The sequence below is a fragment of the Phyllostomus discolor genome, chromosome 2, assembly GCF_004126475.2.
Source record: "Phyllostomus discolor isolate MPI-MPIP mPhyDis1 chromosome 2, mPhyDis1.pri.v3, whole genome shotgun sequence".
Taxonomy (NCBI): Eukaryota; Metazoa; Chordata; class Mammalia; order Chiroptera; family Phyllostomidae; genus Phyllostomus; species Phyllostomus discolor.
Window position 1 is genome coordinate 167,898,910 of NC_040904.2, and position 26,337 is coordinate 167,925,246.

Genomic DNA, 26,337 nt, shown 5'->3' on the forward strand with positions numbered 1-26,337 from the left:
GCTTAGAAATGGTTGCCTATTGGCCTTCTGGTTTTACATCCTATAGTTTCTGTGCATTATTATTTATATATAATGCCCCATAATTTTCCAAAATATGTTATCTGGTATTTTCTTCACTAAACTTCTCTTATATCCCCTTTATAATTCTCTAGAATATCCTTAGTGGACCATAATTCTTAATTATCTTAAGGACTCTGCCTGAGCTCTGGAAGGGCTTCTGGGAATCTAGATGCTACTTTGGGAAACACTTACCTGATTGGATGTGTTTAAGATTTTTTTCTTTTCATAGACAGTTCAAGAAGAAGAAAGAGAGATCTACAGACAGCTGCTACAGATGGTCACGGGGAAACAGTTTTCAGTAGCCAAACCCACCACACATTTTCCTTTACACCTGTGAGTAACAGAGACACATTTCAAATGAGTCTAATTCTACATGTGTTATATGATATTGAAACTATATTCTTCTCTTGTTAGATCTCGATGTCTTAGTTCCAGTAAGAATACTTTAAGAGACCCACTGTTTAAAAATGGAAACTCCTGTGCAGCTCAGATTATTGCCTCTGATTCTTCATCATCTGGATCTGCCAGCATTTTGACTACCCAGGAACAGCTGTCTCACAGTGTATATTCCTTATCATCTTATAATCCAGATGTTTCATTTGGATCCAAAGATCCTGATCCTCTCTGTCAACTCCAGCATGACCACTCTCTTCCACATCAGCCAGATAATTTACCAGTTTCAGACACACCATCCAAAGGTAAAAATGGTATTGTATGACTATATTTTAATATGCTTTAACTATATTTCCTAATAACCAATTTATTGGGTCTATGTGAATTATAATGCAAGATTGTAAGGCACATGTAACTTAATTAACATATTAATACTTAAATACATATAATTCACTCATCCATGCTGTGAATAAACTTATAAGTAACTTTTTTCTTACATGGAGATGCAAATGATTTCATATAGTATTTAATTTAAAAAACCATTTTATTTATTTGCTTTTAGAGAGAGGGGAAGGGAGAGAGAAAGAGAGGGAAAGAAACATCATTGTGTAAGAATTGGGGACCTGGCCCACAAGTCAGGCATGTGTCCTGACTGGGAATTGAACTGGGGGCCTTTTGGTTCACAGGCTGGCATTCAGTCCACTGAGCCACACCAGCCAGGGCTCTCATAGTATTTAAAAGTTTAACTTTCTAAGCAGAGTCTGGAGTCAGTTTAAGTTAAGGTCAATTACTTCAGTACGTTCTCTATTTCTAGTATTTTTACAGTGAAAAGTACAGCTGACTCTTGAGCAGTGAGGCAGTTAGGGGGGCACTGACTGCTTCTACCCTGTGTACTCAAAAATCCATGCACAACTTTTAACTCCCCCAAAACGTGACTCCTAATGGCCTATTGTTGACTAGAAGCCTTGCTGATATATAAACAGGCGATTAACATATTTTGCATGTTACATACTGTATTCTTACAATAAAGTAAGCAATAGAAAAATGTTTTTTAGAAAATCGTATGGAAGAGAAAATACATCACAATATTTATTTTTTTTTAAATCCACATGTAAGTGGACCTGTGTAGTTCAAACCCATGTTTTGAAGTATCCTCTGTACTCTGATGTTCTAAGAATTTTGGAAAATCAATTAAGTATTGAAGTAAAAGTTGTTTTGTTGTTTTTTTAATTAAAAATAATTTTCCAGCCCTGGCTGGCATAGCTCAGTGGATTGAGCGTGGGCTGTGAACCAAAGTGTGGCAGGTTCAATTCCCAGTCAGGGCACATGCTTGGGTTGCTGGTCACGGCCCCCAGCAACCGCACATTGATGTTTCTCTCTCTCTTTCTCCCTCCCTTCCCTCTCTAAAAATAAATAAATAAAATCTTAAAAAAAATAATTTTCCTAGCTGGTGTAGCTAAGTGGATTGAGTGTGGGCCTGCAAACCAAAGCATTGCCGGTATGATTGCTAGTTAAGGCACATGCCTGAGTTACAGGCCAGGACCCCAGTAGGGGGTGCACTAGAGGCAACCACACATTGATGTTTCTCTCCCCTTCTTTCTCCCTCCCTTCCCCTCTCTCTAAAAATAAATAAAATCTTTTTAAAAATTAAAAAAATATATATATTGTTGTTCCATTACAGTTGTCCCTATCTTCCCCCTATTGCTCTCCTCTGCCCCACCCACCCTCTTGAAGTAAAAGTTCTTAATCAGGTAATACTTACAAAACCTGTATAATGCATTTATACATTTTAGAATGGTCAACAAGTTGTTTTGTTTTTTTTTTTTTCATAACTTTCAGCTAATGGAAATATTCCATCTCTTAACATTCTAGTTAATTAAGGTTTTGCTGTGATAATTTTCCTCTTAGTTTCCTCCTCTTTAGGTATTATTATGTATGTATTTTTGGTATGTATTTAGGTATATAACTTAAAGCAAAGCTTAGGTTAAGTTAGACATTAGGGATCTTTTGATAGGTCTATCTCTAAGGTTCTCCTTCCTCGGGTCATTTGACTTTTTTTCTAATCTATTTTTCACTTTCTTAAAATTCTTACTGGGGAATTAAAATTGTTGGTGGTGTCATTATATAGCTACACATATTCATGAAAACTTGTATTAAATTCTGTGAGGTTTTACAAGAACTGCAATTTTTTTAAAAAAGCCTTCAACCGTAGAAACAAACATTACATGGCTGGTGCTTCAGTACATCTAAACTGGGACATATGTACCACATCAAGCTGTTCATTTACTTTCCTTATATTATTTAATAAGTATTTTAAGTGAGGTTTTAATCACAGTGCTTTAGAAGGATGTGATTCTTAACTTTATCACACAGAAAATAAAATGATGCAATGATAGAATTTGTACTTTTTATTTACTCTTTTTTTTTAAAAAATAAAAAGACTATTTCTATTCAGAGGGAGAGAAGGAGAGGGAGAGAAACATCAATGTGTGGTTGCCTTTCGTGCTTCCCCCCCACTGGGGACCTGGCAGCAACCTAGGCATGTGCCCTGACTGGAGATCGAACCAACAACCCCTTGGTTCACAGGCCAGTGCTCATTTCACTGACCTACACCAGCTGGGGCAGAGTTTGTACTTCTGACTGCTACTTTTCCTATAGCTGTTTCCTTCTGCTTTCTTTTCCCTTGCACTCTCCCTCCCCTTCACCTCTTCCTTCCTCTTTGCTCTTTCGCCTTATTCATTGTCATGATAGTTCATGAACTAAAGATTTTTGAGATATCTTGGCATGTTCTTCTTCCCCAGAAACAGAAAGAGGACGCACAGAGAACCAGCACAGCCCAAGAGTAGAGGCCAAAACAATATAACGTATTTCAGAGAGGCTGCTTTATTTGTGAGGCAAGCTTTCCACTAAGCCCATTCTTGGCTCAGGGAACATGGACCTGCTGCCTCTCTTTCTCTTCCATTTTATCTTTATCTTTATGGAGTGTTATTTTTATGGAAATAGAACATAACAAAGTGTGGGAACTAAACTGGGGACATCTAGAATGTGTAACTGTGTGGAATTTTATCAGTAATGACATGCTCTTGTGTTTCTTTGTTTAGGATCAGACTCTGTGATTTTACTCAAAGTGCAAGATTCCCATACTCCAACTCCCAGGTAAACTTTGGAAAAAGGACGTTATTAGCATATACTTTCTCCTCTCTTTAATTATAGTTTCTTTACTAAGAGTTATGTAATATAAAACTAAAACTGCCTCAGTTCAGACCTCTTTCATGTGTTGTTTGAATTATTTCAATAACTTTCTAGGTGGTCTTCCTCGCTCCAGCCTCCATTTTGTTCTTCATTCTGTCTTCCACCACGTCCTTAAATCTGTTCTTTGCATTGTTTTATAATCCGTCTTTCATTCTGTAACCAGAATGATCTAAAATGCATAGCTGATCATTCATTAAACTCCCTCAAGGATGGCTTATCAAACAGAGAATCCCAAACTTCTTAATATTGTATACAAAGCACTTTCTTCATAAACTTCTCTTCCTATCACACATTCTTTCCTTTAACAAGTACTTATGTGTAGCCTGTGTGCCAGATGCTAGTACAAACATTGGGGATAACAGCAGTGAACAAAACAAAATCTCTTACCTCAAACAGTTTACATTTGTGGTATTGTTCTAAGTTGATAGATTTTCCCTTGCTGTCTACCCTTTAGACATCTGGATAATTCTTGTCAACTTTTTACACTGTGTAATAAATGTGTTCTCATGTTTCTAGTATCATGCACTAAGTAGCTCCTTACTGCTACCACTGATCTCTGGCTTTCTCTGTCGGTTATGTCATTTGTTCACTGCATCGAGGGGATAGGCTCCATCCTCTTATGCTCTCCCTTTATTAACTGCAGTGATGGTGAGGAGGCAATAGAATAGCATTTTTATTGCCAAACCCCAGTCTAATTGTGATTAGGAATACTAATTCTTAAGAGCTAGGTTAAGGAGCAAGGGCTACCTTCTGAGCCCTTGTTTTTACTTTCACTAGGACAGACTATAGAGATTTAAGAATTGAAAGGGATTCTAATCTGCAGATTTTACAAATCCTAAAATTAAGTCTCATGGTAATGACTTGCTCAAAGTCACAAAATATAATGAGGGACAGCTCCACGAGTTCTCGGTCTCTTAACTCCCACATTGGTGTTCTCTTTCTTTGTTCTACATATCTAAAATTTTCTTTGGAAAAGAGTTTATTCTTTCATTTGTTTCTGTGAGAGATCCTTCACTTAGGACTTGGCAAGGAGATGAGGAAGTTTGAGAAGAGCAAAAGGCCCTAGGACATATAGTTAACATGCCTGCAACTTGAATGGAATTGATCTCTATCTTTGGAATGGAGTTGTGTTGCTGATTCTCCATTTTGGTTCATTCATTGACTCATTAGCTGTTTGATATGGATTGTTTGGGGGGATTTTCAGTATCTACTTCATTTTGGTTGAAAAATATATATACATATATATATATATATATATATTTTAAGATTTTATTTATTTATTTTTAGAAAGGGGAAAGGAGGGAGAAAGAGAGGGAGAGAAGCATCAGTGTGTGGTTGTCTCTCACGTGGCCCCCACTGGGGACCTTGCCCACAACCCAGGCGTGTGCCCTGACTGGGAATGGAACCAGTGACCCTTTGGTTCACACCACAGCTCATGCTCAATCCACTGAGCTAAGCCAGCCAGGGCTGAATATATATATATTTTTGTTGTTGTTGTTGCAAATACACTATTTTAAAATGTCAAGCTGCTTATTTTTTTCAATTACAGTTGACATTCAATATTAAACTAGTTTCAGCATAGTGGTTAGATGTTTATATAACTTAAGAAGTGATTCCTCTGATAAGTCAAGTACCCCCTTGACACCATATATAGTTATTACAATGTTATTGACTATACTCCCTGTGCTGTACTTTACATCACCATGGACAATTTTGTAACTACCAATTTGTACTTCTTAATCCCTTTACCTTTCCCACCCATCCTCCTATTCCCTTCCCACCTGGCAACCATCAGTTTGTTTTCTGTGTCTCTGACTTTGTTTCTCTTTTGTTTGTTGATTGGATATATTTTGATTCAAGTAAACTGAGAAGAAGAATTCTAAAAACCTGTACGATTTGATTAAATCATTAATAAAGCTGTCAATCTGAACCATTTGGGAAGAGTAATATTCTGGCTTAATGTAGTATCTTGATAAGTGATGTACTCTTTCACATAATGTTGGTCTCATGCAAGTAAGGAGCTATGCTAAACTTAATTTCTCTGTTGAACTTTGTGTCATCTTTTTAACTATAGTACAGGTATAGAAGCAAATAGAAAAGTAAGAAACAGTAATTTGACAATTGTATTTAGGAGGGTTTCTTGACTGGAGACTGTCCAAGTACAAAAACAGTTTTGCTGAAGTCAGTAGGATGCAACACAAGAGAGAATGCCAGAATACATGCCAGAATATCGCCTGATGCAAAACTCAGAGCTGCCGAAGAGCACAAGTCATAAATAGTTTCTGAGACCTGATAGGAAACCTGTTCTATTGGATCTGACCTCATCTGTTTAGGAATTCCTCTTTATTCTGATGCCCAGGAACAGGACACATTTGTCAGGCAAATTACTGCTATGTTCTTACTTAGAGAAGCTGCATTTTATGCACATATGAAAATGTACCTGAATATCATATTGGTGCTTCTGCATAAAAACAGGGACATAATGCAGTCACCTGTCTGCAAGTTCAGAAATCTCACCCTTATTTCGTAGTGGATTGGAGCCAGCTCACAGCAGCTTATAAGAGGTAATCAAATTTTGAGAGCTAGTTATTAAACAGCTGCTATTTGAAAACAAAGGTAATAAATATTCAAAAGTCATCATTTTCTACTCATTTTATTGTTCTATGTTCTCAAGGTATCGTAACTCTGTGGTAGAAATACTATGGAACTGTGTGCTACTGCACATCTCTTCCCAACTTTGCATTCAGTGATGTCACATTGGTAGGTTGAAATGGGCCGTGGTGGGAGCATTTACATCATGGAGAATTCCCACGTCATCAGTCAGGGCTTGATTTATTGTTTTGTTGATGGACTAGTTCTAAGAAAGTGATGGAGAAAATATCAATAATGCCAAGTAAAAGTATGTCATGTCTGCAGGGATTACATTGTGAATAGCGTGATAAACTAAAGATACATTCTTCCAGTATTCAGAAGCTGTTATCTGATTCAGCAAAGAAGCTGCTCACATTATTGTTGACAAGCAACTGAAGTGAAGTTACATGTGTCATTGTTTCACTGTCATCTTACTTGTTAACATAAATGAAACTATGAGCCACCATGCATGTTGGATCTATACTCACTTGTCAGTTGCCACCAAAGGTTGCTATGGATACAGAAATTTGACAAAAATCAAGGAATGTATTCTGTAAGAATCAATTGTAATACAATCAATAAAGTATATTTTATTATGAAAAAAATGATATGTATGCAAATGACTCATTTTATTTCTTTAGTTCCCAACTACGGTTTTATGTAATTCAGGTTCTTGTATTTATTCCATACTTGTAAAGCATTCTTGTAAATTACTAAATGATTGTTTTTCTTGATAACAATATTTGAATTTTCTCAATAGCCTCCTGCTCATTTATCATATTTTTCTTTTCCCACCCATAGTCCTACTTTTTTCCAGGCAGAGCTGTGGATCAAAGAATTGTAAGTTATTATTTTTGGTATCATTTTTTTCTTCTCCATCATGTCCTAATTTCAGTTAGAAGAAATCAACTAGCCAATCATCCTACCTGTGTTTAGTCAGTAAAAACTCACTATTTATAGCCACTTATAAAACAACTTTTAAGTTATTGGGTTTTAAAATTCTATTGGTGTTAGGACATTTCTATGCTCAGGTTTATTAAATCTAACAATTGTTGGAGCTAACTTGAAGTGAAAAATATTTCAAAATTAACAGTTATTTAGAGAGGAAAATAAATGCCTTTATTTGCACATGGATAAAACAAATTTATTGACCAATTTCTATTTCTGGAGTTTAATAAAATCACTAAAAGTTTTTAGTCTTCAATTTTAAAGACTCACTTTAAGTTGTCCAAACCTCCAGTCTTGATTTTTTTTTAAGGAAAAATAGACCCATATTATTCCTTTGGTTCATAAATACAATAATTGAATTAAAACCTCAATATTTTATATTTTCTCCTTTGGGATTTAGTCTCATTTTTGGATTTCCAAAATAAAGCTTAATTTTCTCCATAATCTTAGAAGTATGTTTTTTTTTTTAAAGGATTGCATGTTTACAAATATCCATGAAAGGCATCTTGTTCACATTTGGCAACAAATAATTTTTATCATTTCAATAAAAACAGGATAATTTCAATAACACTGTGCTTTCACTCTGTCTCAAAATATAAGTATAGTGTTAAGTTAGTACAAGGAGTTTAAACTTTGTATATGAGGGTTTTATGTTTACTGCTCAGTGTTCATCAGTAGTGGGCTGATGTTAAGAGAGTGGTGTGCATTTGTGTCACTTTGTTTTCTAGAACTAGTGTTTATGATTCTCGAGCACGGGAACGATTGCGCCAGATTGAAGAGCAAAAAGCACTGGCATTACAGCTTCAAAACCAGGTAAATAAAAGTTGGGATAAGGCTCTAATTAAACAGCATATCCAAGTTGAAACTAATTTGGAAAGTTACATGTCTTTGGGGTCAAAGCTGTTGTAATTGCAAGATAGAATGGTACCATAGCGTTGCATGATAAGTGGTAAATGTTCTTGATCTGTCCTGCTAGTACTACTCAGTTTACATAGAAAAAGAACATATTTCTTTATCTCACTTATTCTGAAGTTCTGTCTTTTAGAGATTGCAGGAACAGGAACATTCAGTACATGATTCAGTGGAACTGCGCCTTCGTGTACCTCTTGAAAAGGAGATCCCTGTCACAATCGCCCAAGAAACAGAAAAAAAAGGTCGTAAATTAACTGATAGTGAAGATGAATTTCCTGAAATCACAGAGGTAAATTACATAATATAAATTTTTGCACTAGTAAGTATTGTGTTTAGAAACAATGCTTTATATGAACTTAAAACATAAAAGTAATGGAACGTATGGTATTTAAATTGTATTATGCCAGAGGGGAGGAGAATTGGGGGACTGGATAAGAAAGGTGAAGGATTAAAAAGCACAAATTGTTATTTACAGAATAGTCATGGGGATGTAAAGTACAGCATAGGGAATATAGTCAATAATATTGTAATAGCTGTATGGTGCCTGGTGGGTACTGGAAGTATTGGGGGGTAACACTTTGTAAAATATATGATTGTCCAATGACTATGCTATATACCTGATATTAATATAAAATAATAGTGAATATAAATTGTAGTTGAAAAGTAAAATTTAGGCCCTCACCAGTGTGGCTCGGTTGGGTATTGTACCACAAAGCGAAAGGTCAACAATTGGATTCCTGGTCACGTCACATGCCTGGGTTGTGGGTTTAGTCCCTGTACAGGGCGCATGATAGAGGCATCCAATCAATGTTTCTCTCTCTTTCTCCCTTCCTCTTTCTCTAAAAATAAATAAATAAAATCATAACAAAGAGAATATTTTTGGAAAATGAAGAAATTATATTGCATACTCCTGCTTTCATTTGTATCACAGCCCAGTCTTGGCTTTATTTTTAAATGAGTATTGAGCATTGAGGAAAGAATTATGGGTGGCTTTTAGCAACTTCAGTGAAAAAGCATTGAATAAATTCGTGTTTCGCCCTGGCTGGCGTAGCTCAGTGAATTGAGCGTGGGCTGCGAACCAAAGTGTCGCAGGTTTGATTCCCAGTCAGGCCACATACCTGGGTTGTAGGCCACAGCCCCCAGCAACCGCACATTGATGTTTTTCTCTCTCTCTTTCTCCCTCCCTTCCCTCTCTAAAAATAAATAAATAAAATCTTTAAAAAAAAAAGAAAAGCAGGCATTTGTCCATCATTCCTAAGCTAATCCTTTCACCTTATTAAAAAAAGAAATTTGTGTTTCATATGCAGTAAGCTGAGCTTTACTATTAAGTAATAAAAACTTGGTATAAGATTTGGAAAATACATAAAGTCTATACATATTAAAGTAATCTGTTTCTAAACCCAGTCTTTTGTTTGAAAAACTCACATAGTTGGTGAGTATAACACATATAGTGCTGAATTCCATGTTTTACATTAAAAAGAACAAAAAATTTCAGGAAAATGTATCTAAAAGAGACCATCTCTACTCCCTTCTTACTTTTTGGGAAACATTCATTCTATTTCTCAGGAAATTGGATCAAAAATATAAAATATAATTAGGTCTTCTCATAGACTTAGAAAATTTGATAGTGGGAACAGTATGAAACAAAGATCTGAACTGTTGTGCTGAAAAAGAGGAGGCCAAAGTGGGATGAAAGTAAGTAATCAAAGATTACTGCTGGAAGGACTAGAAACCAAAATGTGTTAGAAGTAATACCTAATAAATAATTAGGTAATAATAATTCGATTAATAATAATTAGATTAATAATAAATAGTCTGGGGATTGTGTGGGGCTTGATGAGAAACGTGTGTCTAAAGCTATGTATGTTTAATCTCCAATCCCTCTTGGTTCTCTAGGAAATGGAGAAAGAAATAAAGAATGTATTTCGTAATGGGAACCAGGATGAAGTTCTGAGTGAAGCATTCCGCCTAACCATTACACGCAAAGATATCCAAACTCTAAACCATCTGAACTGGCTCAATGATGAGGTAATCGTGCACCTGTTTTTATATTCAGATAGTAAGTGAACATTAAGTGGAAACTAAAGGCATGCCTTGGCTGGTGTGGCTCATTGAATTGAGTGCAAGCCTGTAAACTGAAAGGTTGCTGGTTCTGTTCCTGGTTGGGGCACATGCCTAGGTTGCAGGCCAGGTCCCCAGTTGGGGGCATGTGAGAAGCAACCAACTGATGTTTCTCTGGCACATCAATGTTTCTCTCTCTCTTTCTCCCTCCTTTCCCCTCTCTCTAAAAATAAATAAAATCTTTAAAAATGTATTAAAAAATATATATATATATTTATATGTAACTAAAGGCATTATCTCACTGTTTCTTAAAAGTGGATGGCCTGCATCAGAATCAGCTGTTACAGGTTCTCAATTCTGAATAAGTATGAAGCAGTGTGATAGAAATGTACTTTTAAAAAAAGGTGATTTTTATATACTTTATAGTCTGATTTAACTTAAAGTCTGAGAACTGCTGATTTACCTTTTTATATATTAAGAATTTGGACACTGAGGGAGAGGACATTTACTCATTAGTATTGTCACTGTCTTTATGGCACTTATCCTGCAATTCACACGTTTGGAGAAAATAATTTATAGCTGACCAAGCTGTAGCATGAAGGAATACTTTCCATGTAGGATTCCATTTCTACTTCCCCTCTATCTCTGCTTGTTCTAAGTCACTTAGGTTATCAGTTATAAGCTTTCTAAAATAGCCTATTTTTAAAACTACCATTGAAAAAGTTACATTATTAAATATTTAATGTGTTGGGTCAAAAAATGTTATGGCCCTCAGCTTTTAAGAGTTCTAATTATTTTAAGTAAATTGATTACTTAAACTGATCTGTCCTATCCATAATACCTATAAGAGTTTGTTTTATTTGAGAAGGATATTTTCACAGCAAAAAAAGAAAACAGTTTGCTTTCTTTCCCTAAGTACCTGCCTCCTTTTTTAGGCCCACTAGCAGCATTCCTGCCTGTTATTTTGAGTGCACTCAAACTTCCCAACTGTGGAGGATTTTTATATATTCAGTATAGGAAGCACTAAGTAGTCTACATACCTATATCCTGGTTTTGTATGCTAAGGACCTTCCAAATACTGGGTTGGCTAAAAAGCCCATGTGTGTTTTTTCATAAAATAGAAGACACTTTTTTCACTGGTAACTTTATTGATTTGGATATTTTGAGTATGTCAGCTGTTTGCCACATGGTAGAACATTGATTTTTCTCAATTAATTCTCGATTTGATCGCTGTCAACTTCAACTGGTCTACCTGACATGAAGCACCAACTAGTGAGAAGTCTCCAGCACGAACCTTTGCAAACCACTTTTGACACTTTTGATCAGTCACAGCACCTTCTCCATACACTGCACAAATCTTTTTTATGCATTTCAGTGGTATTTTTACCTTTCTTGAAATAATAAAGCATAATATGCCAAAAATGTTGCATATTTCCTTCCACCTTCAAAATTAAAATGGCTACACAAAAATTCACCTATTTTAATAAATTTTTTTCAAATGCATGCTGATATGACAGCTGTCACAATACAATCTAACAAAATTGTTTTGAATGAATTTTTTTAAAGAAAACTAAGTGCTACTAGAGCCATCTTACGGAGAAAAAAATGAACTTTTTGGCCACCCCAATAATAATATTGGCTAACAACATCTGTTGAGCATTTACCTCATGTTAGGCACTGTTCTAGTGTTTTTTGTTTTCTGTTCATGGAATGGTCACCACAACCCTTGGAGGTAGATTCAATAATTTTATCATCTCTATTTTATAGATGAAGAAAATAAAGATGATAAAAATCTCGAATCTTTCTTGTAGAAGGCATAGAAAAATTAAGCATAGAAAGATTAAGAAACTTGCAGGCTTACGTGGCTAATAAGTAGCAGAGACAAGACTCAAGCATTGGGTCTTATGTACTATATCATACTGCCTCAGAATGTTAAATTGGATCCTGTTTTAGGATTAGAGGTATGGATTTTGAGAGCCATATATCACGCCCAGCATGTTGATTTTGTTCTGGGACCAGTTTGACTAGCTCTGTTCTCTTTGCCACTCGTGAATTTATAAGATACAAATTTTCATCACTCCATGAATAATATCTTTGACCAAGAATAGTAAGGAAGGTATGATTTGATACCGTCTTGCTTTAGGGGAAACCGCCCTTACTTCTTTTAGAATCGTGATATTAGAACATTGGATCAAATAATAGAAAATAAAGAGCTTACCGAATCAAGGGGCAAAATGAAAATCAAGGACAGTCAAAAGTATCCACCAATTGAGTATTTTTGATTTAGAGACATTAATTTACTGTCTCCTGCCATTTTTTGCCTGCTCTTGCTAAATGGGACAGGGTCAGGTATTCCACAGGAATGCAGCCTGTTTATTGTAAGTTATGCAAAACCTTCTAGGGGGCAGCAGTGAGTAGGCTATGCACTGAGTTCTTGCTATTTACTGTGACAGTTACCTCAGTAAGATCCCTTACAGAGGCAGCATTCATCAGGACATATTTTCCATTCCCTGGGCCCATCAGAGGTTGGATTTTTAGCAAGCAGAGTTAATGGAAATTACATTATTTAGAAGAGATGAGGCGAAGGAAAGATTCTTTCTTCTACTTTATCTCTGTCAAGCCTACCCATAACTTATGGGGAGTACTTGTCTTCTGAGTTCAGAAAAATGGTAACCTTGAAAGCAGGTACCAATTCACATGTCCATGATGATGATGAGAACCATTTTAAAAAGCACCATTTAAAAAATAAATTAAATAAAAATCACCATTTTCAAAGTACCTTACCTCTCAGGCTTATGAAGTTATTGCCTGTTAGAAGCTAACATCCTGATGGGGAATTAGTAGGTATCCTTAAGTATTTGTACTCATTTAAAAATACTTATTTCTGTCTCTCAATTGTGAAGTCTCAGTCTTTTTGCAAGTAATTTGTCCTCTCTTTAATCCTATTCTCCTTCCTCAAATAGATGATTTCACTAATAACCATTTCTTTTTGTACCTCCTGTCACTTTTATAGGCTGTGTTAAAACTTTCTCCAAAATAAGGTGACTGACAAATTATTCTTACCATTTTTTAGACAAGGAATATAAGATTCTAGAAGTAAAAGGGATCATAGTTAGTTTATAAGGAAAATAAAATCCAGAAGTTTGTATTCGAGTTATGTACAGAAATCCATTAAGCTACCCTTTCTCTGGTCTCTCTCCTAAAAGAAGAGTAGGGCACAGTGCCTGTTCATGCAATAGGCATTTTTTTCTAATCCTCACCCAAGGATATGTTCATTGATTTTGAGAGAAAGAGAGAGAGAGAAAAAACATCAATGTGAGAGAGAAGCATTGATCAGTTGCCTCCTGTATGTGCTCCAACCAGGGAATGAACCTGCAACCTAGGAATGTACCCTGACCGGGAATCAAACCCGTGACTTGCTGGTACATGGGACAGTGCTCTCACCAACTGAGCCACCTGGCCAGAGCCACACAATAGGTTTTAAAATATGTTTTTAAACATATTTTTGTATGGGTCAATAGTTAAATTCTTTATTACTTCAAAGAACTAATGATTGACAGGATTGACATTTTATCTTACTATAACGAAAATGAAACATTGCAGAAATGGAATGTGGGGACTGGCTGCCTTGTAAAGAATACAAAAGGAAGGCTGGTAAACATCAGGGACATTGTAGATGGGGGTTTCTCTACTGAGTCTGGTGATCAGTTAAAAATGTAAATATCTTATTAAGGGAAGGATAATAGGGTTAAAGAGAGGAGGAATTAGTTGCAAAAGTAGATTGAAAATTATGAAGAAACAAATGGAAATATTTTTAAATGGGTATCAGTACTAAAAATTATTTATTAATTCCTGGAGATTGAATTGGATAATTTCTGGAATCCAACTCCAACTCTAAGATTCTAGGTTAATCATCCTGAGGAGAGAACTGCTTTGGGCTTTGTGTTTCTCTTTATGGCCTGATGATCCTGCTGCTTAGAGGGCCCAAGAATTGTTTTAAAAGGCATCAGATTATCTTAGAAATACAGACATACAAGTAAATGGATCTGATTTCTGCTTCTGGTCATGATAGAGTAAATTAGATTAGATTTACCCTTTCAACTTGAAAACAAGACAAAACATGAAAACATCAATTTTTGGACATTGGATAACAGTGATCCTTTAGAGAAGGGGGATGAAAGGGATGAGTCTGTGATTTCCCCAGTTTACTGGGGTGGTACATTGAGGGCAGAGAGCTGGTAAAACCTAACAGTGCCTGACAGTCTTGCTGAGAGGAGAAGACAGAGACTTCAGAGTTTGGGAAGGAAAAGTGGCTAAGATTCGTGAGGTCAAATACTGGAGGGGAGGTTACTGTAGAGAGAGAAAGCTCCAGAAATGTGCAGAGGGCCCTCCTTCAATCTTCCATTGAGTATCCATTTGGATATATTTGGGAAGAAACTACCAGAGACTGGGAACTGTGAGGAAAAACGAATCAGAACAAGCTTTGGAGCTAAAACAGGCACCAAGAATAATGTTCCAACCAGCAAGAATGGAGAAGTCAAAGGGCATCTATTGACTAGAGTCCTCAAAAGAGGATTGGGGCCAAACTGGCCCTAGAATAAAGGCTGCTCTGGACTTACGGTAAAAAAAAACTTGAAACTTCCAAGTAACTTAACTATATCACACAAGAAAACCCAACAATATTTAAAGGAATACAACAAATTCTGGTAACAAAGCTCAACAACATGAAATTCTCAGTATCCAGCATCCAGTCAGAAATTACCAGGCATGCAAAGTGAAAGGAAAATGCAACTTATTACAAGGGGAGAAAATTCACGAGAAATACCCAGAAATGACAAAAAATGATAGATTTAACACAGAGAAGATATTAAAACAGATATAAACATATTTCATACATGGAGGAAGGTAAGGGAAAATAGACATTATGAGAAGAGAAATGGAAGATATAAAAAAAAACTTATAGAAAAATACAGTACCTGAATTATAACATACATAATGGGGAATTATTAGTAGATTAGACACTGCAGAAGAAAAGAAATGAGTGAACTTGAAGATAGAGCAAAGGAACCATCCAGGTGAAACTCAGCAAAAAGGCGCTAAAGAAAGATTACTAGAGCATCAGTGAACCATGGAACAATATCAGGCAATCTGAGCATGTAATTGGAGCCATAGAAGGAAAGGTGTGGTAAAAAGGCTGTCACAAGAAATTAAGAAACAATGGTGGAAGATTTTCCATATTTGAAAATTTATAGTAACAGGTCCAAGAAATTCAGCATACCCCAAGTAGAAAAAACACCACACCAAAATATATAATAATCAAATTGCTGAAAACCAGCAATAAAGAAAAAAAATAATAGACTTCTGGTTAAGATGGCAGCATAGGTAAACATGGCACGACTCCTTGTACAACCACATCAAAATTACAGTTAAAATATAGAACAACGATCACTCAGAACCATCAGAAATCAAGTTGAATGGAAGTCTGACAACTATGGAATTAAAGAAACCACATCCATCCAGACTGGTAGGAGGGGCAGAGATGCGGAACAGGCTGGTTCCACATCTACATGTGGTGGATAAAAAATCAGGAGGGATATTTCAGGATTGAGGAGACCCAGCTCCACACCAGGCCCCCTATACTAGGGTTCCAGTATAAAGAAGTCCTCATAATTTCTGGCTGCAAAAACCAGTGGGGATTGAGTGGGTAGAAGAAACTTTTGGAGTCCCAAGCAGTTCTGCTTAAAGAACTCACACATAGACTTACATTCACTCCATCTGAGCTCCAGCACTGGGTTAGCAGCTTGCAAGGCACCTGTGGCGTACAGGGAGGAACTGAAGTGACTGGCATACAGGCAAAAACTGGAGGGCAGCTTTCTCCCAAACAGAAAGGCAGGCAGAGGCCATTGTCCCTTTTCTGAGCCCTCCCCACACAGAGCCACAGAACTGGCAGGTGGCTGCCATATCTGAGATGCCGTCAACCTGGCTAACACTGCCCTGCCCTGGAGATCCCTTGAGACTCTATCCCACAAAATTTATGGGCCCGCCCAAATTGTTTACTGTGACTTTTCCATATGAATGGCTGCTCTTGGATCACACTTCACAACTTTCTAACTCCTCTCAAACAACCAACACCTGATCTCAATAAAACCCCAGCCCACGTACCTCATGCTAAGTGTCTCCAGGCCAGGCACCAGCAGCAGCCAGTCAAGATTCACAGCTTGGCTTTGCCTGGGAATCTCCAAGCCCAGCACAAGTAGCAGCAATCTCAGATTGTTTTATAGCCCTGGAAGGGCGGCCCCAGGCAGAACACAGGTAGGGGGTGGCCTTGGATTGCACCACCTGGGAAGGGCCAGAGTCTGTGCACACAAAATGGACAGCTGTGGACCACATTGGAACACCATCAACCTGCCCCTGCACAATTGATCCTCCCCAGAGGGCAGAAGTTGGTTGTCAGTGGTCACAGCCAGTCCTTGCAGTTGACTGGCCTGGGTAAATCCCTCCCATTGACCTTCCAGCAGCAAGAAGGCTTAACTACAAGAGGAGGGTATACTCAGCCCACACAAAGGGCATACCTCAAGTACCCAGCTTGGGTGATAGGGGAGGCTATGCCACTGGACTCTATAACACACCTACTACATTAGGCCACTCCATTAAGACAGAGAGTCATAGCAGCCTACCTAATACATAGAAACAAACACAAGGGGGCCACCAAAATGAGGAGACAAAGAAACATGGCCTAAATGAAAGAACAGACTAAAATTCCATAAAAAGAGCTCAACAAAAGGGAGATAAGCAATCAGATGCAAAATTCAAAACAGTAGTTATAAGGATGCTCAAGGAACTTAGTGAGGACCTCAGCAGCATAAAAAAGATCCAGTCAGAAACAAAGAATGCACTAATTGAAATAAAGAACAGTTTACAGGGAAACAACAGTAGAGTGGATGAAGCTGAAAATCAAATCAATGTTTTGTAACATAAGGAAGCAAAAACCCCAGTCAGAACACGGAGAAACAAGAATCCCCCCCAAGAAATGAGGATGGTATAAGCAGCCTGTGGGACAACTTTAAGAGTTCCAATATTCGCATCATAGGGGTGCCAGAAGGAGAAGAGAAAGAGCAAGAAATTGGAAATCTGCTTGAAAAAAATAATCTACTTGAAAGGAAACTTCCCTAATTTGGTGAAGAACATAAGACATGCAAGTCCAGGAAGCCCAGAGTCCCAAAAAAGATGGATACAAAGAGGCCCACTCTAAGATGCATCATAATGAAAATGCCAAAGGTTGAAGACAGAATCTTAAAAGCAGCAAGAGAAAAGCAGTTAGTTACCTACAGGGGAATTCCCATAAAACTATCAGCTGATTTCTCAAAGGAAACTTTGCAGGCTAGAAGTGATTGGCAAGAAATATTCAAAGTCATGAAAAGCAGGGGTCTACAACCAAGATTGTTCTACCCAGCAAACCTATCATTTAGAATTGAAGGGCAGATAAAGAGCTTCCCAGATAAGCAAAGACTAAAGGAGTTCATCATCATCAAACCATTATTATATGAAATGTTAAAGGGACTTATTTAAACAAAAGAAGATCAAAACTATAAATAATAAAATGGCAAAAATACATATCTATCAACATTTGAATCTAAAAAACAAACTAAGCAAACAAGAAGAGTGGCAACAGGATTATGGATACATTTAATAGTTGCCAGATGGTAGGAGAGTATGGAGAAATGGGTGAAGAGGTGAGGGGATTAAGAAGTACAAATAGGAGCCCCTGGCTGCTGTAGCTCAGTGGATTGAGTGTGGGCTGTGAACCAAAGCATCGCAGGTTCGATTCCCAGTCAGGGCACATGCCTGGGTTGCAGGCCATGTCCCTAGTGGGGGCCATGTGAGAGGCAACCACACATTGATGTTTCTCTCTCTTTCTACCTCCCTTCCCCTTTCTAAAAATAAATAAATAAAATCTTTAAAAAAAAAAAGAAAGGTGACTTTCTAAAAAAAAAAAAGTACAAATAGGTAGTTACAGAATAGCCATGGGGATGTAAAGTACAGCATAGGGAATTCAGTAGCCAAAGAGCCTATACACGTGATCCATGGGCATGAACGGTGGTGTGGGGATTGCCTGAGTGTGGGTTGCTGGGTGGAGGGGGGTGAAGGGAGGAAATTTGGGACAACTGTAGGAGCATAATTATTAAAATATAATTTTAAAAAGATAAAAATAATAACAGTAACTAGAGGAAAATAGATTATTAATACACAGAGAGACAAAAATCTTTATGAAACCATGTAAGTCAGAAGACAGTATAGTTACATCTTTAAGGTACTAAAGGAATTTTTAAGAAACTTGGCAACCTGGATACTATACCTAGCAAATAAATATCTTTCAAAAAGAAGGCTATACTGTTCAAACAAACAAATGCTGAGATAACTGATCTCCAGCAGACCTGTACTATAAGAAATACTAAAGGATGTTCTTCAGGCAGAAGGAAAACAGGTAGAAAATTTAATTTATACAAAGGAATGAAGAACAGTGGAAATGCTTTCAGTTTTTAATATCTCTGAAAGACATTTGATTAGTTAATTGCAGAATTAAACAAGGTACTATGGGGTTCATACCATGTAGAGGTTGTTTCCAAAATGCAAACGCATTAGACTCTTAGAATATTTTGGAATACTGTATATCTAACTTTACTGGTTGGGGAAAAGACACGAGGGAAAGACTTGTAACAAATATGGGTGCAGAAGGAATTAAGGTAGAATCTACATAGCAGACTGTGACAACATGAATGACACAGCTACAGGAAGACTAGTTGCCTATTTTGTAAAGTCTCATCTTTGAAAGAAAAGAGATGTCTTAGCTATTAAGCTTAGCTATACAGCTAATTCATCGTAGCCTTGTGTGTAGAGAAAGAATTCTTCCTTGATTCCTTACTTCCTTACTTCCTTAGCAGAGAAGTAAGATGACTTTAGCAAGGATGTACATATCTGTCCAGAAGGTGTCTAGCCATATACAATGAAAAAATAGAGGCATTTATTGAAGAAGATACAAGATACAAGAAGCAGTGTACATAGGACAATGATGCCTCAGTCCCTGTCAAAGTAGGCACCTTGGGACCTCACCCAGTTCTCCCAGTAGCCATCAGCTGCCTCATTGTATTTTCCTGAATCTCATCGATGGTCTGAAGTCTCTTTCCTTTCAAAGGTGATTTTAGTTTTGGGGAAAGCCAGAAGTCACAGGGTATCATATCTGGGCTGTAGAGGAGCTGAGTCACCTGGGTGATTTGATATTTTACCAAAAATCTCTGTAAGAAACATGATGCATGAGCTGGCATGTTGTTGTGCTGAAGCTGCCAGTCACCAGTTGCCCATAGCTGTGGCCTTCTGAAACATCGGAATAGTTTCCATGAAGGAATGTTCAAGCTTAATGCAAATTTTGATGCAGGTTCGTTGTCTACTCCCTCAGTCATTTTGAATGCAACAGCCACATAGTACATACTTTCACTCAATGGCATCTACTGCCCCCACTGACTAGTACAGTGGAATAGTCGTTGTTCACACATGTGCATTCCAGTCTACTCCTTGGCTGCCAGGTTACATCAATGTCATGCAAACCATTCTTATTATATAAACAATGGCTGGACTTTTTCCAGACAGGCCTCATATGTCAAGGTCACCTGATTTATACTGCAGAATCGGGGTCTAGAATCAGAGCACATAACTCTTTGTCTGGCATTCTGACTTTCAGAACACAAATCTTTGATGGAAATGGGAAATTGGTAGTGGTCATAGCTTTCTAATTGTTTCCAAGAAAGAGATAAATTTAAGTGATGCTTAGTAAAGAGAGGAAACAGCTTGCAAAACATTAATTCCATCGAGACAAACCTGACACAGGAAATAAATTTTCCTTAGGGAATAAAAATTGATTGCATAAGAAGAGAAAAAAACTAGGCAAAATGAGATAACTTAGTTAAGGCAATATGTTGGGTCTACCGTATGCTGTGCACTCTTCCTTGTGGAATAAAATGATCAGAATGGAAGTTTTATTGTTTCTAACATGAGTCATTGGCAGATTCCACATCATTAAAGTGTTTCTTAATAGAACTAGTCCTTTTAATTAACCAGGGATTCATGTGGGATAACACAGAATTGTAATTAACAGTTGTCATGACTCCATAAAAATAGGTGTTACCTGCCTGTCTTTCTCTAAAACTTCAGCAGTAATTCTAATGATTTTTGCTTAAATTTGCATGTGAAAAAAATTCTGCGTACATGTTCACAGAGGGATGCAATACACATTACTTTCCTGAAGTCTGCTGTTTTGGTTTTTATAATATTATTAGTTTAAATCTTAGAAGTGAATGACCTTCTTGCTCATGATATTCAAGTGCTGCTGCTTGGTTATTCTTTTGGGCTTTGTGGTTGGCTAGGATAGATTTAATTTAAAAATCAGAATGGAAGATCAAAATGAAAAATCTAAAGAGGTAAAATAGGGGAAACAGCTTTGTTTTCCCTAAAATTACATTGGTCTCTGCTCAGGAGCACCATCATGCCCAAGACTCCAAGAACATTTTTTTCCTAAGCCAATTATTATGGTTCAGAATGTAAAATTGGGAAGGGTTAAAAGTGAAGACTACTAAGGGAGATGTTTTACTTCTAAATGCATGAGAAAACAATGGCTTGGCTGGTTTACTAGGTAAGAAGGAGATACAAATAGTAGTGGCCATTTATGTCATTGTGGTAACATACAGGAAAAGGATTGAGTCGTTAGTTTGAAAACATTGTAGGCTTTTCTTTTAAAGAGAAGCTTTGTTTCAGCTTGGGCCTGGCAGCTCTTCAAATAAAATCACAAAGGAATAAGACACTATAAACAGCCGTCCTGCCCCCAAACGGGGCTGCATAGACAAGCAGGCGCTCATGGCCGAGGCCGCGAAGGCAGCAGGAAGGGCAGCTCCTTAGGCACCAGGAGCCGCAGCAAGCAAGCAGAGGCAAGTGTGGGTCCCAGAGAGTGACAAGTGGACTAACACCTGTGGTCACGCTCAGGTGCTGATATATTGGCAAGACAAATCCGCCCTGTGCCTGATTTGCTACTTTTAGCTCCCTATTTCCGAGGGAGCTCAAAATCTCCTGGAGCTGCCAGTCTTGTGTGCAGCAAGGCTCTTGCTGTGGGAGGGGAGGGACTGTTGCCTTCATAAAATACAAGGAAACGCTCTGACACATCTCTGCTCGATTTTCATCTTAAGCACTGTGATCCCTTCTCTCATTTCTTTTTCCTTCATCTTCAGCCCCCCTCTGTGAGATGACATGTAGGATTCTTTTTGTTCTCTAATTCCTAGCTTTTATTTTTTTTATGGAATTGTGTCTTGGCTGAATTATGGCCAATTTTCCTCGTTTGGACAGAATAATAGCAAAAAAACTGAGGGGAGAAACTTGGGTCTAAAATCTGCCTCAGATGTCAGATTATACATTCTCAGCTAATAGGAGGGAACATTGAGGCCACCACACTCCCTCCTACTGGGATACAGGGAAATGAAAAAAACCCACATTACTCCTTAGAGCTAATTAATAAGCTGACTTTGGAGGAGACCATTTCCTTCTCCGTGGAGAAACATCTGTTGGAGGCAGAGCTAAAGCATGGAAGAAGGCTCCTTATAGGTATGGTGACTTCTGTTCACCTGGGTTGGTCTTTAGCTTTATAGTCAACTCTTTAAAAATAAAAAATAAAAATAAAAGTAAACCAAACAAGTCTGGCTAAGTCTAGCTAAACTTCATTGCTCTGAGAACTCTTTCCTTGTAAAAATTGGGCTAGTCGTGTGGAGATGGTATTCATTCATGTCATCCTTTTTTACTTCAGAGTAATTATCCCAAAGGTCATAATTACTTTTATGGGCACCTGGGGAAGAGATATCTTTGTGGCTATCATGTGCTTGATTGTCCTTACCCTCTGCCTGATTTCCTTTCACCTTTCCCTTGAGTCCTTACTGCCTGTTAAAATAGATAATTTGCCCCATGGAAGGTTTGGCTTCGAGTGACTGGCAGGTATCTGCCTATTCACTTCACCTCTTGGACTGAAGGGTTTAGCCTCATAACATGGCTAATATTGTGAAGTGGGGAGAATACCAGAGGAATCAGTGACCTTGCTGTTACTTTCTCTCACTGTGTAATGTAGTTTACAGCCTGAAAATGTGTGCTTGCTGGGCAGACCCTCCTGTATTCCTGGCTGCCTTCATTCCTAGAAGTATTAGCACCATTATCCTTGGGGGCAGAGTTAGATTGGAAACCAGATTGAGAAATCTGTAATCCTAATTGTGTCTTGATCATTATCATTATTTAAAATAACTGAGTTCTAGTTATCAATTGGGCATCACACTAGACAGAGAATTAGCTGCAATCTGAGTCCTGGGCCTGCTGGGCCTATTGCTCAGTCTTCAGAGATACAGACAGAACAGTGTCTGTCTTCACCCCTAGCCTCCCCTCCCCACCTTGTTCTGCCTCATGGCAAGTGTGGTTTCCCTGCAACTGCCTAGGCATCCCCATCTATAGGCCCTTTCTCTAGTCTAGACCATGCTCTGGTGTGTTCCTGGCAGTAGTCCCTGCTGCCTCCCGGGTATGTAGTTGCCTACTGTTGGGCAGTAGCTCATTACTCTGGCATCCTAATGTGTAAATATTTGTCAAAGGCCGGGGGCATTTTCCCATTCCCCAAAAAGCATTCTGAAAAATGTGCCTATTTTCTTAGTCATATTTCCAAGCTGTGGATCAGTTAGCCCATTCATTCCTTGCAGTTGACAGACACTGGCCTGGCCTCATCTGACCACATAAAGTAAGGATGCAGTAACTTCCGGCCCAGTAACTTTCAGACCTCAGCACTAAGGAGTCCTGGACCTAAAGGCACCATAGACAGCATAGTCACTATTAGAGAACACATTGCTTCATTAACAGAAAAAGTCACTTATTTCCTATATCAAGCATTTTAATTTCTTTCACTTACACTTGACATTGAAGTCATAAATGGAATCAACAAAAATGAGAAAGCTAACTATAGATTCTGGGGTAATTTTAATCTTCATGTCTGTGACTTTCAGGTCTCGTGTTACATAAGTTTTTGTACTACATTCAAGTGTGTCTCTATAAAAAGTGACATTGCTGAGCTACTGTCAGTTTACAGGTGTTTTGTCCAGTATAATTGATGACTTCCCCTGTCACTCAAGTCTGCTTGAAGCCAAAGCAGTTTGCCTCTTCAAGGGAGCTTATTGGGCTAAAAGGCAGTCTTGAGCACTGAAGCAGAGTTTTCTATCTTTGGGTAAAACCAGGTGACCCACATAGAAGAACTGAATTCTTGGTCTTAGTCTTTTAACACTAGACTGTAACTAATCTCAAGATTTATTTAAATTGTTCACAAAGACCCAGAAGGTTAAAGTTACTACTAATGTACTTCATTAAACTGCTTGTCCTCCTTCGTTTTCCTCTAAGTCTCACCTTCAAGGATCTCTTCCTCCTCGTTCTGCAGTCTTTTAAACTAATCCTCAGTCTTCTGCTCAGCATCTGGGTCCCTACCCCATCATATATATCATCTCAGCTTTTTGTTTTCACTAGTTATAACCATCTCAGTTCTCCTCCCTGCTAGTCAGAATTCGCTATAGGAACATGAGGCTGCTGGGTGTTCGAGTCTGAACTGAATGATGAGGGAACAGTGGCATATGCTGTACAATACAGCAGCTGCTTTCCTTTCATATAACACAAGTATTAGGAAAGGCCTGCACGTCTGTTTTAATACATATGATTTCTTTCCACAGATCATCAATTTCTACATGAATATGCTGATGGAGCGAAGTAAAGAGAAGGGATTGCCAAGTGTACATGCATTTAATACCTTTTTTTTCACTAAGTTAAAAACAGCTGGTTACCAGGCTGTGAAACGCTGGACAAAGAAAGTGGATGTATTTTCTGCTGACATTCTGTTGGTGCCCATTCACCTGGGAGTGCACTGGTGTCTTGCTGTGAGTACCCTTTTGTTTTTTATAAAATTTAAAAGAAATTTCTGTAGTTATAGAATATACAGAGTAGTGAGTATTAGTTCTACATCTTCACTTGGTGATTGAAAGAAGAGTAGGGTTTCCTTGGCTAAAAATCAGATAGATAAATACTTAGAACTTTTAAGAAAGCTGTGGAATTTCCTTTTCTGGAAATATTTAAAAAGGACTTATAAGTCTAAGGAGCCTCAGGCAAAGCATGGGGAGAAAAAGTGACTTTTCTTATTTTACACTACCATCCTCTCTATTACGCAGAGAAATTCAATAATCCCTCTACTGGATCTGTCTTTTCAGCCCCTCTGTTCCATCTTTTAAAACCTACATGTGTCTTCATGGTATTTCCCTAAACAAAAACAATTCCCTCTGTTAGAGGGATTTCTACAGAGGACTTTTTAGTTAGATCCCTTATTTCTTTCACTTCTACTTAGAGAGATGATGCTTGGCAATTTTGGGATTATTTTTAAGAACATCAATAAACTACAAGGCAGGAGAATCAAAATAAAACCTTAGCTCAGCTTATTAAAACTTGCATAAAAAGTGACTTCTTAATGATGCTGCCAATTCATGTCCTGTGACTATTCCTTTCTCCCTAATCATGACTTTCCTTGCATACTTAGTAACTTAATATTTTTATGACTCTGAGAACATGGATATATTAGCTTAAAGTATTAATGAAAGTATAAGAGTTGTTTCACAGACTATTGTGAATTACACTTTAAAAAGCGTAAAGCCAAAGGAAATTCTCCAGGTGATTAAATAATACCCAGAATCTGTTACTATCTTTCTGAAACTGTGGAAATAATCTTAGTCAATTTACATTCTTTGGAGAATATGTTGTGTCTTCACTGTTGCCCACATTGTAGGTGGGGACCCTGAATACAGAAAAAGGTTTTAGGGGAATTAATGGGGCCACCAGTTGATCAGCCCCCACTATAGTTCTATGTAAATACTCCCCCTGTTCTCTGTCTTCTGCAGATTAAGTGTGGCGTAATGTGAAGTGTCAGTTAATCAAACTTGTTATGATTTCACAGGCAATCTGGCGAAAGATTTCAGGGAAGGAAAAGCTGAGAAACCAGTCTTCTTCACATCATCAACACAGTTTGTTTGTTTGTTTGTATTCCTAGGTTGTAGACTTTAGAAAGAAGAGTATCACCTATTACGACTCTATGGGCGGGATGAACACCGAAGCCTGCAGGATCCTCTTGTAAGTAAGGAGTTGAGGACAGAAGAGTTTAGTGTCGGTGTATATGGTTTTCCAGCTGTTGAACTCAGCTCTTTTGTGCCTTCAGTGGACTGATTAATAAAGGAGATTTTCATGTTAAGTAAAACTGGATATTTTATGTCTAAGTAAGTAAAGTTTAATGGTAATGTAATAATACCAAATATATGCCCTAATGCAAACAGTTACTATCCTAGTACACTAAAATATAGTGGGTATAAACATCAGTGTAGAAACTACTTAGAAATCATCTAACCCAACTTCCTACTTTTTCTGATGAAGATACCAAGACCCACAGGGTGATTTTGATTTGCCCAGATCCTATCAGTTAGTGGCTTACCTGTGAGCCAGAATGCAAATCTCTTTATACGCCATCTGTTTCTCTTTCCAAAATGCTTATCCCTTGCTGTATTATACAGGTGGGTAGGTTCCAGAATGGTGAGCAGTTTGCACTTAGGAAGAGCACTGTATGAAGCATGCACTTGACAAATTGTTAATTTGGATTGCATTTTTGCACAGGAGACTCAAGACTAAAAATAGTAAATAAGTAGTTCAATATTGCTAGAGGAACGTTCTTCTTCCATTAGATTGATTTCTAAAGGACCATATAAACCAAGGAAAAGAATGAAAACTCATTCTTCAGGAGGAACAGTAGGTAGAAGAAACCTGGGTGTCAGAGGCAGAGACCATGTGTCTTTTGGGTTGACCTGTGGTGAGCGTGAATTGTGGACGTTCGGAAGAGGCCCAGCAGTGTACAGATGCTCCAGCCAGCATTATATACTCTGTTCCTCGGAAGCGCCCATGAAAACTCTTCCTAAGGATTCTCAGCGCCACTCTTTGGGT

At 37.8% G+C, this 26,337-nt stretch overlaps 1 protein-coding gene across 1 annotated transcript in view; it reads left to right on the forward strand.

The window, feature by feature from the left end:
• SENP1 (SUMO specific peptidase 1) overlaps positions 1-26,337 on the forward strand; it is a 55,236-nt gene that overhangs the window by 25,063 nt on the left and 3,836 nt on the right. The window contains 9 exon segments of the mRNA XM_028531749.2: positions 290-393; positions 475-758; positions 3,555-3,609; positions 7,138-7,176; positions 8,013-8,097; positions 8,330-8,485; positions 10,093-10,224; positions 24,039-24,242; positions 25,400-25,479. Coding sequence (XP_028387550.1) covers positions 290-393; positions 475-758; positions 3,555-3,609; positions 7,138-7,176; positions 8,013-8,097; positions 8,330-8,485; positions 10,093-10,224; positions 24,039-24,242; positions 25,400-25,479 — 1,139 coding nt within the window.